Source organism: Oratosquilla oratoria, unplaced genomic scaffold (assembly GCF_046742065.1).
Source record: "Oratosquilla oratoria isolate Oo_2021 unplaced genomic scaffold, ASM4674206v1 SCAFFOLD222, whole genome shotgun sequence".
Classification (NCBI taxonomy): Eukaryota; Metazoa; Arthropoda; class Malacostraca; order Stomatopoda; family Squillidae; genus Oratosquilla; species Oratosquilla oratoria.
The window spans coordinates 90,239-109,523 of record NW_027467574.1 but is presented as its reverse complement, the minus strand read 5'-3'; the positions used below and the strand labels follow the sequence as shown (position 1 = coordinate 109,523).

The 19,285-nt window shown below is 37.5% G+C and overlaps 1 protein-coding gene across 1 annotated transcript in view; it reads right to left on the bottom strand.

Annotated features, from left to right (window-relative positions):
* The window catches only part of LOC143022906 (cubilin-like), a gene marked incomplete at its 5' end in the record, with an annotated part of 158,450 nt that overhangs the window by 54,753 nt on the left and 84,412 nt on the right, over positions 1 to 19,285 (bottom strand). Inside the window, one exon of the mRNA XM_076181305.1 lies at positions 8,274 to 8,496. Within this exon, the coding sequence (XP_076037420.1) occupies positions 8,274 to 8,496 (223 nt within the window). The remainder of the gene's footprint in view (positions 1 to 8,273; positions 8,497 to 19,285) is intronic.

Sequence of the window (19,285 nt, the reverse complement as noted above, 5' to 3'; positions counted from 1 at the left end):
GAAGAAGATTGTGAATCACTACAGAGAGATCTAAATAAAGTACAAGAATGGAGTAGGAAGTGGGAGATGGAGTTCAATACAAAAAAGTGTAGTATAATGGAATTTGGAAAAAGCAAAAACAGAATAACAGGATCATATCATTTGGGAGAAGAAGGAATAAAAAAAAGTAGAAAATGAGAAGGACCTGGGAGTCATTGTTATGAATAATATGTCACCTGAGAAACATATAAATAAGATTTTTGGAGAAACTTATAATTTAATAAGAACAATCAAAGTGGCATTTACATACCTGGATGAAGAAATGGTGAGGAAAATCCTAATCACCCTGATAAGACCAAGATTGGAATATGCAGCAACGATATGGTCACCAAGTACAAAAAAATGTATAAAAAAACTTGAAAGAATACAAAGAGCAATTACAAAATTGGCACCAACACTCTCAAAACTATATGAAGAGAGACTACAAAAACTTAAACTACAGACACTAGAGCAAAGAAGAGAGAGAGGAGATTTGATAGCTATTTACAGAATCATGAAAGGCATAGAAATTACTGATAGAGAGAATCTGATAAAATGGGATGACAGAAATACAAGAGGACACGGAAAGAAAATAAAAAAAGACAGCTACAGAAGAGATTTGAAAAAGAACAGCTTTCCTCACAGAGTAATAGACAGTTGGAACAAGTTAGATGAGAAAGTGGTGTGTGCAAAAACAATACATGAATTTAAAAATAGTTTAGATAAAATGAGATATGAAGACGGGACCCCACGAGCATAGCTCCCCTTCCCGTAAAATACAACTAGGTAAATACATATATATATATATATATATATATATATACCAATGGCTTGTTCCCCATTACAAGTGAGGTAGCCAAAGTCAGAGACTATATCCACTACCATCCATTTCATCCCCACGTACTCCACTCTCATTCACCACCACTCCCTCCCTCTTTTCTTGGCTTCTCCTGAATGATGGGTCACCCATGCATCTTGCCCACTGCCCTGGGTGAGAAGCAATGCAGGAAGATATAGTATATCCACAGCAAGGCCACTTCATTTAATTGGTGACCCCCCCTCCTCTTTGTTCCCTCATGCAGAAAAAGAGAAGACAGAGAGAAATCCCTTTGGGCTGCATAAAAATATCATGCACACATACTCTTTAACCCCCCATCCTCCACCCACTCCCTTCCATGCATCACAGCATCATCCATACACAATCATTCTCCACTAATCCCTATCTTCTGTCTTCTCCCTTCCTTCCTCAACAGACATTCCCCTCTTTCCCAATGTCCCTTTTCCCCATCCATCTATCTCATCCTTGGTCACCCCTTTATGGTTCTTCCACACCTCTTTTACTAATCTTTCTTTGCTCATTCTTTCCATGTGTCCAAACCATCCCAATACTTTTTCATCAACCCTATCTCTCAACTCCCTTTCCACCCTAGCTCTCCTCCTCACCTCTCACTCTATCCAGTTTAGTAACCCCTACCATACTTCACAGGCATTTCATCTCAAACACATTTAAACTTTTCCTCTCTTATGTTCCATGACTGCCCCATACAGTGCTGTTGGCACAATCCCTCCTGCATATAATCTCCTCTAAGCATCCATTTCCAAATGTCTATTTCTCATTACACTTTTCAATCCCCCAAGGCATTTACTTGTTTCTCTCAATCTACATTCTACCTCCACCTCCATTCCTCCCTTTCCTGCCACATTCACATTCAAGTATCTAAAGCTATCCACTTCCTCCAGTCTTGCTCCCATTAATAGTCACTTCTAATTTGCTGCCATCCTCTTTCATGTACATTTCATCACCTTACTTGCACATTTCATCACCTTTCTTGTACATTTCATCACCTTACTTACCCACATTTATCTTCCATTTCCTTCTTTCCCACACCTTCTCAAATTCTGTCATTAACTTCCTTAATACCTCGTTTGATCCTGCTACAAGTGTAGTGTTATCAGCAAGCAACAACTGGCTTATCTCCAATTTCTTTAACTATCTCCAATCCCCGGCCCATTACCCTTGCGTTTACCTCATGCACCACCCCATCAATGCATAAATTGAACAGCCAAGATGACATAACACATCTCTGGTGAAGTCCCACCTTTACTACAAACCACTCACTCTCTCCATTTATTATTCTAACACGGGCTCTCCTACTCTCATAAAAACTTTTGACTGCTCTTAAGAGCTTTCCTCCTATCCCATATCTCTGCAATAACTCCCACAGTGCCTTCCTGTCTACCCTGTCATAAGCCTTTTCAAAACCCATAAAGGCCCAAAAAAACATCCTTAACTTTTCCTAAAGCTTTCTCACATATCTGCCTTACCACAAAAATCTGGTCCATGTAACCCCTACCTGTCCTAAAGCCACACTGTTCCTCTCCTAACCCTATCAAAATCTTCCCATAAGCCTTCCCAACTACACTCAACAAACTGATCCCTCTGAAACTATGAAAATACTACACTCACACTTGTCCCCTTTTCCTTTGTAAAGTGAAAATATACAGGCACTCCTTCCATCCTCCGGCACTCTACCTTCTTTTAGACAAACATTAAACAACCTCACCAGCCAGTCCACCATCATTGTACCTCTCTTTTTTTAGACTCTCAGCATGGCACTTATCTAACCCAGGTGCCTTACCTGCTCTCTTTCCTAATTTCTCCTCCATTTTCCTCATTCATCACTGTCATTTTCTTAGCACTTCCCACTGCAACTACCTTTCCCTCCCAATCCTCCTTCACATTTAGCAACTCCCTGAAATACTCTGCCCATTTTCCTCTTACTGTCATCTCTTCCATTATCATCTCTCCATCTGCACCTTTTATTTTTTTCTCTACTTCATTCGTTTCCTCTTCCTCTCTTAATTTCCTTCCAAAACATCTTTTTATTACTTTCAAAATTCTCTGTCATACTCTTACCCCATTTCACATCAGCTCTCCTCTTTGCCTCCTTTATCTTATACTTTACTTCTCTTCTCTTTGTACCTCTCATATGATTCTCTCGTCCTATTTTGCAACCAATCCGTTATTGCTTGTTTCTTCTCTTCTACAACCTTCTTTGCTTCCTCACCCCACCACCCACTATCCTTCTTTCTATTTCCTCCCATGCTTCTTGTTCCACACACACACATGCCCATTCCTCCTCTACTCCTAGTTCTACTCTACCTTTCACTACCTCCCACTCTTCTCTCACCTTTTTCTTGTAATCGTTCTCCTTTTCTTTCTCCTTTAAGCAGTTTACTCTAAACACCTCCCCACCTTCTGTCATTTTCCTCTTTAATATATATATATATATAAGTCTTGCAACACTGCTCCTGACCCAGGACAGTGGGCAAGATGACCCATTATCCAGGAGGAGCCAAGATAAGAGGGAGGGATGAAGGTGAATGGGAGATGAATATATGGGGATGGAATCGGTGGGAATTTTTTGGCTACCTCCCTTGTAAGGGGGAAAAGCCTTTGGTATATGTATGTATGTATTTATATATATATATATATATATATATACAGGTACTCCTCGTTTAACGACCTACTCGGTTAACGACAACTCGGAGTAACAACGGGCTTTATGACATTCGTTTAACGTAAATCTCCCGAAGTTACGACGTCGTGTACGATAATTAAGTTGGCTGAGGCAAATTTGCATGATGTTATAAATGAACTTGTACGGTGGATATTACCTGTGAGGTAAAGTGTTCTGAAGCTTAGGTCTACATTATCATCCTGCAAGCTGAAAAAACTACCTGGGGTACAGTATATACCGGTAGTGGTAAATTTTTAGTTTCGACCAAGGGAGCAATATAGCAATAGAAAATTAATTATTAATTTTGTAAATTATAATGTATCAACGTAATATGCAATTTTGTGAGCGGAAAAAAAAGGTGCTAAAACAAATTTCGTAAGTAACAAAATCATGTCGGACGAATGGTACACCATGTTTGTTATGATAGATGCCGATGTCGAAGAAATGAAAGGATGATGAATTCGTCCAACCTAAACTAAACTAACCTAACCTGTGTTTAATAAATCATTACCTGCAAATTAAATGTCATCCGGCTCGTCCTCGTTGTCGTCGTCGTGAGAGACGTTGGCAGACGACTTCATTCATTAGCATATTTTCCTGTAGCATGGTATTTTTTACTTTCATTTCCGCCCACAAAATTGCATATTACGTTGATACATTTTACTTTACAAGATTAATAATTAATTTTCTATTGCTATATTGCGCCCATGGTCGAAACTAAAAAAATATCCCGGTATTCAATATGGAATGTCAGCATACGCGGATTTGGTCATATACGGTAATTTCAGGAACCTAACCACCGTAAATAAACAGTAAATAAAGCTTTAATGTACTGTATAAAAGAGGGAAAATACACGAAAATAAAGATACATGTATTGCTGGACATTGTACATACAGTACATGTACGTATATGTATACACTTTCGCTTAACGACCAATTCAGTTAACGACGGCGTGCTGGTCCCAATTGTCGTCGTTAAACGAGGAGTACCTGTATATGTATGTATGTATATATATATATATATATATATATATATATAGACACACAGTGGAACCCCACCATTCGTCCACCTCTCTATTTGTACAACTCGTTATTGGTCCAACTTGTTCAAGGTAAAATTCAACTCGTCATTCGTACTTGCCCCGCAATTCGGACAGCGTCACATTGTTACTGGTCACGCCATGCGAATGCTTCAGCTTAGTCTCGTGCTAGCTTCCATAAACTACGCATCATCCATGCAAGCTTCGTGACTTTGTGGTACTTTATTGCTATTTCTTGTTATCTTTATTAAAAATAGTGCAGCCATGGGTCCAAAAAAGATTAGTGATTCAACCTAGCCTAAAAGGAAAGCAGTGAGAATGACAATTGAATTGAAAAAAGAACTCATTGTGAAGCTTGAAAGTGGAACTCTTATCTCTGACCTGGCAACTCAATATGGCATGGCGAAATCAACCATATCGTCTATACTGAAAAATAAAGACATAATAAAAAAGGCTAATGTGGCAAAAGGAGTGACCATTCTTGCTGTGAACAGGTCACCTATAATTGAACAAGTGGAAAATTTTTTGTTAGGTTTGGATTAACGAAAACCAACTTGCTGGTGACAGCATTTCTGAAACAATAATTTGTGAAAAAGCAAAGCGGTTCCATGATGATCTTAAGCGAGACAGCTCTGGAACCAGTACACAATGTCATGAATTTAAAGCAAATAGGGGGTGGTTTGATCGATTTAAGAAACGAAGTGACATTCACAGTGTTGTTAGGTGTGGGGAGGCTGCTGAAAAGTTTGTTGGGGAATTTAAAAACTTTGTAGAGAGTGAGGGATTTACTCCTCACCAATTTTTTAACCACTTCCATACGGTGACACCTACGTAGGCAGCATGAGGAGCAAGTGGATATTCGTTGTTTCCGACGTCACCATCTTGATTATATTCATTGTAGTCGTACCTACGTAATTTTCATTCTCTCTAAACTGGCTTCATCAGTTTTCTAGCGATGTGCCCCGTAGTGAAGAGGTTAATTGTGATGAAACTGGCCTCTTCTGGAAGAAGATGCCTAAGAGGACCTACATCACAAGAGGAGAAATCATTGCCAGGACACAAGCCTATGAAAGATAGGCTTACACTCTTGTTGTGTGCTAATGCTAGTGGGGACCTCAAAATTAAACCTTTGCTTGTCTACCTCTCAGAAAACGCAAGAATGTTCAAGAAAAATAATGTTATAAAAAGTAAACTCAGTGTAATGTGGAGGGCTAATAGTTAGGCTTGGATAACAAGGCAGTTCTTCACTGAATGGATATATGAAGTGTTTGCCCTGAGTGTGAAAAAATATCTAGAACAGAAAAATTTACCACTCAAGGCCCTTCTGGTAATGAACAATGCTCCTGCTCACCCTCCAGGCTTGAAGGAAGATCTGGTGGGTGAATACAGCTTCATCCAAGTGAGGTTTTTGCCCCCTAATACCACTCCTCTAATCCAGCCCATGGATCAGCAGGTCATTTCAAACTTCAAAAAGCTTTACACAAAAGCACTTTTTCAAAGGTGCTTTGAAGTGACCTCTGACACAGAACCCTCAGGGACTTTTGGAAGAATCATTTCAATATCCTTCATTGTTTGAGGATAATAGACAAAGCCTGGGGGGGAAGTTTCTTTCAGGACACTGAACTCTGCCTGGAAGAATCTGTGGCAAGACTGTGTGGCAGCCAGAGACTTTGAAGGCTTTTATACGGAGCCTGTAGTGGTGGATGATATTGTGTCCCTGAGGAAGTCCATGGGATTGGATGTAGACAGTGATGATGTGGAGGAGTTGGTTGAAGACCATAGAAATGAGCTGACAACTGAAGAACTACAAGAACTGCACAGGGAGCAGCAAGAAGACATGGTTGAAGAACTTTCTTCTTCAAAGGAGGAAAGTAGTAAGGGAAGCATTTCCACTGCAGAAATTAAAGAAATGTGTTATCACTGGGAGAAAACACAGAGAGTGGTGGAAAAATGTCATCCTAACACTGCTATTGTCAACAGGAGCATCAATTTGTTTAATAGCAATGTTATTGACCATTTTAGAAAAATTCTGAGAAATCGTCAAAGGCAGACAACATTGGACAGGTTTTTAAAGAAAGAATCCCAAGATTCTTTTAGTGCAAAAAGATAGAAAAAAGAAAGAACACCAGAAAGAGAGAAAACACCTGAAGGGATGTTATCTTATGTTTATATGGAAGGTGACTCCCCTTCCAAACAGTAACATCAACATCCCTCCTCCTCCTCTACACCTTCCACTTATGCCATCAACTCACCTCAGTACAGGTAAAGTCCAGTTAGACTTTTTTTTTATTTCATGTACTGTACAGTACTGTATATTTATTGTTTTTCATAGTTTTTATGTATTCTATGCTTAAAATATTATTACAATAAACAATAATCTGTGGGTCTGGAATGGATTAATCCAATTTACATTATATCTTATGGGAAAAAATTATTTGCCATTCGTACAAATTGCCATTCGAACAGCCTCCTGGAATGGATTGTGTACGAATAGCGAGGTTCCACTGTATATATATATATATATATATATATATACACTAGCCAAATTACCCGTGTTGCTGCGAGTTCATGAATAATCCCTAACCTAACCATACCCCACCTAACTTTAACCCTTAAACCTAACCAAAATATTTTTTTTTTCAAATGAAATATAATTATCCAAGTACTTGGAGTGATAGGGTATCAGAATATATATGGTTATGGGGGTCTACCTCCAAAACCCTAGGAATTCATGAACAAATAAACAAAATGACAGACAGACAAATGAAAGATAGTTATCCAAGTACCTTGGGTTATAAGGTTTCAGAATATATATGGTTATAGGGGTCTATCTGCAAAAACCTAGGAGTAGTGCATGAATAATCACTGTGCTAACCATACCCCACCTAAGGTTAACCCCTTCCATACGGTGCCGCATACGTAGGCGGCATGAGGAGCAAGTGGATACGCGAGGCTGCCATATCGGCGTCTTGATTATATTTATTGTAGTTGCCCCTGCGTAATGACATACTCTCTAAACTGTCTTCATCACATTTTCTATGGTTATCAAAATTCACGGGTGAAAGAGAGAACGATCAATATAAGCGGTGACTATATTTTATGATGCGAGTATTATTACGACACATCGTACGTCTGACAGCTAATGCTCCCCGCGAGATTTTGAACCGGAGTGAAGAGGTTAACCTTTAACCCTAACAACAATAATTTTTTTTTGGAAATGAAATATAGTTATCCAAGTACCTGGAGTGATAGGGTATCAGAATATATATGTTTATGGGGGTCTATCTCCAAAACCCTAGGAGTTCATGAACAAATAAACAAACTAGCAAACAAACAAAAAGACAAACAGAGGCTACTACTTTATTATAGTTTATATATATATATATATATATATATATATATATATTTATTAAGTTAATAGTTAAAGTTGCTGGGTTTCAGTTCTGATATTAGTCTCAAAGACTCTCTTCAGAACATCAGCTGAGGCAAGCCTCAACCCCCCACCATGGTGCCCAGCCATGGCAGTAACCTCCCCCTGTAAACAGCTAAAACTCACAGGTCCAGATGGGGCTTGATCTGCTGACCCTGTGACTACAAGGCCAACGCTCCCAATGTATGTATATATATATATATCTATCATATATATACATAATCTAAATCCTGAAACATGAATACTGTAGACATGCTAACTTACCTCTTTCTACTTGGGAAGCAATAGCTCTAAACCCTGTATTAGACACTGAATCATCACTATTGAATGTAACAAAAAGATTGTGTGACATTGAAGGCCCAACAATGCCTGGACTCGTAGTTCCACTGTATGTGCCCAAGAGTGGTGAGGTTGGCAGGAGCCCATTGTAAACATGAACGTAATCATGATCTATAGCATCTTCCAGTGCAAAGTTTGTGAAGTCCAGCTGAAAGGAGACATTAAAACATGATCTTAAATATAGAGGATTTTTGTCTTTATAATTCTTAAAAATACTTATAATTATGAGATAGAGAATACAGTAGCAGAAAAAAAAAAAAATAATAATAATAATAATAATAATATATCATCAGCAATAACAATCATAACACGGAATTTGTGTTATGAATTTATTTGATGTTCCAACATAGAGTGGGCGGAGCTTGTATTGGCACAGTGGGCTTGACAGGCATGTAGCTACACCACACCACCCAGGCATGTTTCAATACATGAGTGTTTGTGTAGAGAGGTTGTATAGTAGGCTACTCCCTTTAGCACCAATCCAGACTGTAACCCTATTTTTACAGCCATATAATTCCATTCATCCTGCACACAATGGGACATACTAAGCTCAGCATGGGGGAAAAATCTCATGCTATTGCTCTATTAGATTGCAGTATGTCTGTGATTCATGTAGCCACTGACCTGAAGGTGTCTAAACAAGCCATTTATTGCGTTCAGGATGCACTGACAACATTACCACCAGGCACAACCCCCCCAAGGAAAACAGGCTATGGAGCACCAAGAAAGATGGCAGCAATTATGGATAAGCTGTTAAAATGTGAGGTGAAGTTAAATCCTTTAGTAGCAGCTCTAGCATTCAAGAAATAACACCCACACATCCTTCAGAATGCTGCTATTAACATGATTCGGCACATACGAATTCGGTTTTATGATTTTTATTGCTGATGATATGTTACAATATTTTTTGCTGCGGCTGTACATGCATATTACCATGTCTGTAAAATAAGCTTTAAATATAAATTTTTATCTGGAAAAGTAGCAAAATCCTATGCTCCATTTTATGCTTTACCTCATGCATTATTACTCATGGTGTCAAAATGTTCTTAAACTAACAGCTACTACCACTGGCTAGCAATCAAGTTGAAAAATGAAAGCTTAATGCATCTACCTAGTTGTATTTCACGGGATGAGAGTTATGCTCGTAGTGACCCATTTTCATATCTCTCCGCATCCAGTTTATTCTTAAAATCACGTACAGGTAGTCGTCGACTTACGACCGAGTTCGGTTCCGACAGACAGGTCGTAAGTCGATCTGGACGCAAGTCGGACTTTATATATATACAGTATATATTACCCTTTAAATATTATTTTTGTTACGGTATACATGTATATTCTATATTATATTTAGCATACTGAAATAATCTTAGCATCTTTGAACTATGTTGTATAGTATTTTTTAAACCTTTTTTATAATTTTATCTGATTTTCTCTGGGAAACGTAGCCTAGGCCTAAGCATACTGAATAAAATCCTATCATCTTTGACCTATATTTAATACTGTGTTTTTTAACATTTTTATTATTCTATCATCAGACTTTCTTTAGGAAACGTATGCATACTGAATAAAATCTTATCTTTGAGCTATGTTGTTTAATATTCATTCTTTTTATAATTGTCGTTAGGAAACGTAGCCTAGGCCTACGCATACTGAATAAAGTCCAGTCATCTTTGACCTACAAATACTTTTTTGTTGGTTAAATTAAAATCATTGTACTGTATAGTTTACATCTTATTAATTGCAAAACATTAAAAATACTAAATGCAAAGCAAAATTAGGATTTTTTTTATTTTTTTATTTCAAAACACATTCTTTTCGTTTATGTACTGTACCGGAAATATTGTTATCAACAACAGACTAGGCTTAAACAAAGTTTACTGTTACATTTTATTGATTGCAAAACATAAAAATACATAATGCAAGGCAAAATTAGGAAAAAAAAATTTCAAAACATTCTTTTCGTTTACGTACTGTACCGAAAAAATTGCAAAACATAAAAATACAAAATGCTGTACCGAACATAGTTATCGACAACAGACTAGGCATAAAAAAATTTACTGTTACATTTTATTAATTGCAAAACATATTAAAATATAAAATCCAAGGCAAAATTGAGATCCTCTCTTTGTCTTTTAGAATTATCGACACTGTAGAATGTGATAACTGAAGTTCACGTGCTATCACATTAACTCTCTTCCCTCCTTCATAATGTTTTATCACTTTCATTTTCGTGTCAAGATCAATAACCTTTCTTTGTTTCTTGGCAGGCTTGGAAATATCGAAAGATAATTTTCTTTTAGACATCTTCATGAGGGTTTGAAGCACAAAAAATTTAAAGATATAATCCTTGTCATGAATGAAGTCAGAAATACCACATGCTCCTGAATGAGAGGGAAGCTGATGCTGCCGGTAACCTGCCAAAACTATCGTACTCGCGTCTCGCGGCGTCCAAAGTAATTGTACTGCACTGCCATGCATAACATTGTAATTCTATTACTCTATTAAATGTTAAATATTATTGCACTATCTCGTGGTCGTAAAGTCGATCAGTCGTAAGTCGCATAGGTCGTAAGTCGACGACTACCTGTATAGTTTTGGCACACTGTTTCTCCGTTTAGTTTGTTCCAGACATCAATCACTCTATGTGGGAAGCTATTCTTTTTCAGGTCTCTTCTGTAACCGTCCTTCTTTAGTTTCTTTTTATGTCCTCTTGTTTCTCTTCTGTCCCATTTTAATAAGTTGTCTCTATCAAGAATTTCCATCCCTTTCATAATTCTGTAAATGGTCAACAAGTTTAGGTCTTATTTTCTTTACCATTTCTTTATCCATGTAGTCGAAGGCTACTTTCATTGATCTTAAGTTAAAAGTGTCTCCAAATATGAGGGTCATTCCAACAGTAATGCCTCCTATTTTTTTTATTCCACCCGAAGGGATCCGAGGGGGTTGCAAATTGAATTGTTATGACTGAACTTATGCACTCATGATCTGAAAGTTTCATCTCTCTGTTGCAGATATTGATGGTGACACTCTAAGAAAGCAATCCCTGTCATGGACGTGCATCAGAAGTAGAGCTGCATCACTGAATTCCTCCATGCAGAAAAAATTGAACCAATCAACATTCATTGGCGCCTGGTGAACATTTATGAAGCCGATGCAGTTGATGTCAGCACAGTTAGGAGATGGATTCATCAATTTCAGAGTGGCGACAGAGATGTGAGTGACAAAGTGCACTCCAGATGCCCATGCACAGCCACCACCACGGAAAAAAAAGTGCGCCTCAATCAACTCATCCGCGCTTATCAGCGGACAACGGTGAATGAAATGAGTGTAGAGTTAACCGTGGGTGTCAGTGCACTGGAAATGATGTTGTCATCCCTAGGATACAGCAAAGTGTGTGCTAAGTGGGTTCCATAAATGCTCACGCAGGACCAAAAGGACCACCGACGGGATGTCTGTCAGGACTTGTTGGATTGGTACGAAGCTGAAGGTGACGAATTCTTGGACTGTATCATCACTGGTGATGAGATGTGGTGTCACCACTACGAGCCAGAGTCTAAACAGCAGTTGATGGAATGGCACCACTCACACTCCCCAGCAAAGAAGAAGTTCAAGGCGCAGATATCTGTAGGCAAAGTGATGTGCACCGTCTTCTGGGATAGGAAGGGTGTCATCCTCCTGGATTTCTTGGAACCAGGGGAGACTGTCAACTCTGACCGTTACATTGAAATGTTGACTAAGCTGAACGCCCGGATTGCCCGTATAAGGCCAGAGAAAAGGGAAACACACTGTTTGCAACATGACAATGCCAGGCCACACACAAGTTTAAAGACCACGGAATGTGTGACAAAGTTCGGCTGGACGGTGCTGTTTCACCCAATGTATAGTCCCAACCTGGCACTGTCAAACTTCCACTTGTTTGGACCTCTGAGGGACGCATTATGTGGGCAGCATTTCCCCGACAATAATGCCGTAATCGCAACCATGAAAAAATGGACTGCCTCGGCAGGCACTGACTTTTACGACCAAGGCATCAAGGCTCTCGTTCATCGCTGGCAAAAGTGCATTGAGATGGTGATGACTATGTAGAAAAATAAATTCTGGAGCACAAAAGGTCGCTTGTTTTAATGGTGCCACTCCCGTTTTCATAGGTCTTCAACTTTTTGAGTTAAAAAATGGGAGGCATTACTTTAAGAAGAACCCAGATAATCTATTGACATGTTTATCAGGTGTCAAGTCACTTGAGATGATCACTCCCAGGTCCCTTTCTGAATTGACTTTTTTGACTTCCTTGTTTCCAGTTTTATATTGACCCGATATTCAACTTTTGCTCTTTACAAATTCCATTACGCTACATTTCTTAATGTTGAAGTTCATTTCACATCTCTGACTCCATTCCCATATTTTGTCCAGGTCTTCTTGTAGCAAACTGCAACCTTCTTCTGTGCTTACTCTCTTAAGTAATTTAGCATCATCAGCAAAGAAGTTCATGTAACAATTAAAGGAGCCAATACAGAGCCTTGCAGGACGCCACTCTTCACATCTTCCCAGTTTGAATATTTGTCTCTAAGTACCACTCTCATTTTTCTCCCATTTAAGAAATCCTTCATCCATTTGAGCAGCTTACCTTGTATTCCTATTATTTCAATTTTTCTTGTTAATTTTTTTATGTGGTACTTTATCAAATGCCTTCCACAAGTCCAAGAAGGCACAATCTACCCAGCCATCTCTTTCTTGTATTATCTCAATTAATCTCGAGTAAAAGCATATTAAGTTTGTGGTACACAATCTTCCACTTCTAAAGCCAAATTGTTTGGGGTTTATTATTTTATTTTTTTTCCAAGTATTTGGTCCATTTGTTTCTGATAACTTTTTTGCATATTTTTGCTACTGTGCTTGTCAGAGATACTGGTCTGAAGTTTGTAGGATCTTCTTTGTTTCACCCTTTATATAGTGGTACTATGTTTGCATCTTTCCAATCTTGCGGTACCTTTCCTTCTTTGAGTGAAAAGTCTACTATCTTGTATAGTTTGTCTGTCGGTTTGTCTATACACTCAGCATTCAATTTGCAATTCCATCCAGTCCATGCGATTTCCTAACATCTAGGTTTTTTATTTGGTCTCTTATTTCTTTCTGTGTTACATTTATTTATTTCATTTTGGGGGGATCTTTCTTGTTGTCCATCTTCCCAAATTTGTGAGCTCTCAATTGTAAAAGCAAACCTGAAATATCTGATCATGACTTCTGCCATTTCTGTATCATCTATATATTCTTTATCTCTTTCACGCAGTTTTACTATTTCGTGTTTATCCTTTAATTTGTCATTTATTTATCTGTAATACAGTCTAGGTTGATCCTTACATTTGTCTATAATATCTTTTTCATAATTTCTTTTTTCTTTCCTGCATATATTCACATATTCGTTCCTAAGTTTTATATATGTTTGCCATTTAGATGTTTTTTTGTCTCTTTTCCAGGCTTTTCCAGGCTTTGTCTCTTCTGTCTTTAACCACACTGCACCTTTTGTTATACCAACACTTTATATAAATATCTTTTTGCTTGTTCTTTGGTACATATCTATCAATTCCTTCCTTGTACTTTTCTTTGAATATGTTCCATTTGTCTTCCATCTTTGTTTCCTCTTTGGAGAATTTATCCCAGTTAGTATTTTTGATTTTTTTTTCTTAGTTTTACAAAATTTGTTTTGTTGTACATTAATCTTCCTTCATTATGTTTATCATTCCTACCTACATTGTTTTGTTCTTTTAATTCAAACTCTATTAGTACATGGTCACTCTTTCCAATTGGTGTTTTATACTCCATTTTGTTCACAATATCTGGTTCAAAAGTTAATATTAAGTCTAGTTTCAACAGTTCCTCATTGTTTCTATGTCTAGTATTTTCCTTAACCCATTGTGTTAAGGTCATATCCAGTAGAATGTTGCTCCAAAATTCTTCTCCCCCTTTTACTATAATTTCTTCCTAGATTATATCCTTTGCATCAAAATCACCCATGATTACTATGTTACCACCCTCTTTCAATAACTCATTTAGCACATTAATTGTGTCTTCCAGTAATTTAGAATTATTGCTATCAGACCAAGCCTGTGTTTTTGGTGGTACATACACTGCTACAAATTTTCTGATTTTCATATTTTTGTTTACAATCTTAATCATAATTCTACATTACCTTTGCCTTCATTATTCTTTGTCACATTTAGACCCTTTTTGGTCAATATCGTGACACCTCCCTGTTTGTCTGTTCTATTTTTCGCCCAGTGGTTGTATAGACCTTGTCCCACTATACTTGATGATAAAAGTCCTTTCAGTTTTGTCTACACAATTTCCATAATGTCAGGCTTCTCTATTTCTAGATAGTCATTTAGTTCACTAATTCCAGAGATCAGGCTATCAATATTGGTGTATGCCACTTTTAGCTTCATATTTCTTCTCATTTTTGGTTTAAGTTTCCATTTTTTTATGTACCATTTTTTAGTCTCAAGTCCAGTGCTCTCAAAAAAACTTGTTTTTTTTCCGTCTCTGCTCTTTTCTCATTTCTATCATTGGCTTCAATTCTGAGAGCTTTGTTTTTCTTTTTTTCCTCATCACTCATTTCCTTTTTATCCACACATGTTTGAATTTCTCGCTGTTTGCCAATTTAACCGCTTTCATCAATACCTCCTTGGCTATCATTTGATTTCTTAGTTTTATTTTCTGAGGTCTATGTTGTTTATCTTTTCAATATTTGCCTATCCTGTGGATTTTATCAATTTCCTTATCAAAAGTTTGCCCTTTGTCCTGTATTTCTTTCAAAATTTCCTTAGCTATTTCCTACTCCTTTTCTCTCTGGTATTTGTACATATCATGTTTTTCCTGGATACCATGGACCACAATGCACTTACCTTTGTCAACTGTATCTCTCACCCAATTTTCCTTTTCTTTAATTACTTTCATAACTGTTTCTTTTGTATTTTCCTCCATCTGCTTTTGTACTATTTCTCTAAAAGATATTTTTTGATTTTCCTGTTCTTGTTTCCATTGATTTATTATTTCAATGAGGTCTGTTTCTTTAATTGACTACCACCTCTTTTTTTCAGTTCTTCAATTTTATTTTATATTCTTTCGTTTTCTCTTTTGAGGATATAAATTTTGCTCTTTAGGCCACTTAATTCTCTAATCGTTTGCTCATTACTCTTACACAAAGTAATCAATTCTCTAAGTACAGCTTGGTAGTCCAATTTTAAATCTATTTCTTCCAATAATTCGTTAACTTCGCGATTTCTTAATGCATTGCTATATATAACTTCTCCATCTATATCTAAGCTTTTACCTATTTCTCCTGGATTTCTTTGAAAACCTGAAAAACTGTTGTTTCCCCCCTTTGGTTCATCCTTGGAGTATCAAACAATTTTTTTGGGGGATGACACCTCTTGAACTTTCCACTTTACCTATACCCAGGCCTCTCTTCGTTGGTTCGTTTAATATTCTTTCATCTTTTTCTTTCTCCATTGTGCCAAACTATACTTATTACGAGAGCTGGATTATGCTTTATTGGTCACACGAGAAATATAGCCTATATATCCCGCACATCTCTATCAAGTATACTATTGTGCCTCATTGTGGCCTATAGTAACTTGGTCCTCTACAGCTCCAGGCTAAACCAGTGTTTTCTTTAGAACAATGGTGGGTTCCAGATGTAGTATGTATTTACCTAGTTGTATTTTACGGGAAGAGAGCTATGCTTATAGTGACCTGCTTTTGTATCTTTCCACATCCAGTTTGTTCTTAAAATCTTGTATAGTTTTAGCACTCACTGTTTCCTCATTCAGTTTGTTCCAGATATCTATCACTCTGTGTAGGAAGTTATTCTTTTTCAGATCACTTCTTTAACTGTCCTTCCTAAGTTTCTTCTCATGTCCTCTTGTTTTTTTTCTGTCCCACTTTAGTAAGTTGTCTCTATCAAGAATTTCCATCCCTTTCATAATTCTGTAGATGGTTATCAAATCACCTATTTCTCTTCTTTGTTCTAGGGTTGGTTAATTAAGTTTATCCAATCTTTGTTCATATGTTAAATTAGAGAGTGTTGGTGCCATCTTTGTCATTCTTTGAATTCTTTCTAGTTTCTTTATGTCTTTTTTTTTAGAACTAGGTGTCCATAGTGTCGCAGCATATTCTAATTTTGGTCTGATCAGTGTAACTAGTATTTTCTTTACCATTTCTTCATCCACATAGTCAAAAACTACTTTCATTGATCTTAATAAGTTAAAAGTTCCTCTGACTAATTTGTTGACATGTTTGTCTGATGTCATGTCATTTGAGATTACTCCTAGGTCCCTTTCCAAGTTTACTTTTTTAACTTCCTTTGTACAAATTTTATATTGACATGACATTCTATTTTTGCTTTTCCCAAATTCCATTATACAATTTTTAATGTTGAAGTTCACTTCACACTTCTGACTCCATTTCCAGACTTTGTCCAGGTCTTTTTAAAAAGATTTGCAATCTTCCTCTGTATTTTCTTTAGTAGTTTGGCATCGTTTGCAAAGAAGTTCATATAACAACCCACACTTTCATCCATGTCATTTATATAAATAGCAAACATTATTGGAGCCAATACAGAGCCTTGTGGGACTCCACTTATCATATCTTCCCAATTTGAGTTCTTGTCACTAAGTACCACCCTCATTTTTCTTCCATTCAAGAAATCTTTCATCCTTTTCAATAATTTTCCTTGTATTCCACATATTATGTGGATATGTTCAGACAGAAGAATTTATACCAATATAAAGGTAATAAAAGGAGTGAATTTAGATTCAGACCACAGGCTACTAGTGGCTGATCTTAAGATCGGTAAGGTAAAACCACAGCAATGTAGAAAAAGAAAAGTAATTAAAACAAAAAGTTTGCAAGAGGAAGATAAAAAGAGTGCTTATAAAACTAAACTTACACAAAAATTGGAGAAGCAAAATGATAAGGAAAAAGAAAGATGGGACATTTTGAAAGAAGCAATCAGTGAAGTAGCAGAAGAAACTTTAGAAGTAGAATGGATTGGAGGAAATAGGAAAAGACACACACCTTGGTGGAATGAGGAGGTCAAACAGGCAGTAAAAAACAAAACTTTAAAGTCAAGAAAGTGGCTAAGAAGATGAACACCTGAAAGCCAAGCAGAATATGTACTGGCAAGGAAAGAAACAAATCTTGCAAAAGATCAAGCAAAGACAAAGACACGGAAAGATCTGGGAGAGAGATTGACAGAGGATTTGCAGAAAGGAAAAAAGTTATTATATGGTATAGCAAAGTCATATAGAAAAAGCAAGGCAAAACAATATAACATTAAAGACCTAGAGGGGAATGATCTTACAGATCAGGATGAGATAGACAACAGATGGACAGAATACTTCCAAGAGCTCCTAAATGCAGGAAATGAGGAACAATGGCATGAGACGGAGGAAGATTTAGATGGAGAAGAACATGATGAAATCACAGAAAATTAATTTGAATGGGCATTGAGACAAATGAAGAATTCCAAAACACCAGGAGTAGATGAAATATCAACAGAGCTAATAAAGGAAGGAGAAATTGTAGTACAGCAAAATATATTGAATCTCATAAATAAGATCTATAGAGAAGGAACAATACCTGAGGAGTGGGGTAAAACCCTAATAGTCTCAATTTTCAAAGGTAAAGGTGATGCTGGATACTGTAACAACTACAGAGGGATTTCCCTCATACCCCACATCACAAAGCTATATGAGAGAATAATTGAAAGAAGAGTAAGAGACCTAGTACAACCTTTATTAGGAGAGGATCAGCATGGTTATAGAGGTAATAGATCAGTAACGGACTTAACTTTTGGACTAAGGATGGTGATTGAGAAGTCATGGGAGAATAACCAAAGCCAATATATCACTTTTATTGGTCTACAGAAGGCTTTTGATTCAATACCTCACAAAAAGGTATGGAGATGTATGGAGGAGAGGTATGGTATCAAGGGACATCTTAAGAAAGCTATAAAAAGTTTGTATTACCCCTGTGTATGCAGTGTTAGAACATCAAACGGGGCAGAAAAGTGGTTCCCTGAAGAAACAGGGGTTAAACAAGGAAGTGTGTTATCCCCTCTGCTTTTTAAAGCATATATGGAAACTGTAATAGAGGATTTTAAAGAGGGTAAAGAAGAAAACTATAATAACAGAATAATGCCTGATGCAGATGATATAGCTGAATGGAGCACAGATAAGGAAGAGATTGAAGAAGACATAAAAAGGTGGAATGAGTGAAAATGAATGTAGAAAAGACAGAGATACTGACCGTTAGCAGAAAAGAAGAACATGAGTTCAGCATCACCATAGGAAATACATACATACATACATATACCAAGGCTTTTTCCCCCTTACAAGGGGGGGGGTAGCCAAAAAGAAAAAGGCACAAAATCAATCCCACCCATTCCACCCCTGAATACACTCCACACCCCTCCACCCTCCCTCTTATCTTAGCACCTCCTGAATGACGGGTCATCCCTGCACCTTGTCCACTGCCCTGGGTCAGAAGCAGTGTTGCAAGACACAGCACATCCACAGCAAGGCCGCTTCATTAAATCGGGGACTCCCCCTCTCCGTCCCCCCATTGCATAAAATGAGAGGACGGGGAGAAATCCCTTCGGGCTGCGTCAAATTTTGCTCACACATACTACCTCACCCCCTTTCCACCAGCCCATTCCACCTCATGCTATCACAACATCATCCATATACAACCATTCTCCATTCACCCCTGTCTTCTGTCCTCTCCCGTCCTTCCTCAACAGACATTCCCCTCTTCCCCAAAGCCCCCTTCACCCCATCCATCTCATCCTAGGACGTCCCCTCATGTTCACTCCCTCCACATCTGCCTTCCACACCTCTTTTACTAGTCTTTCTTCACTCATTCTTTCCATGTGTCCAAAC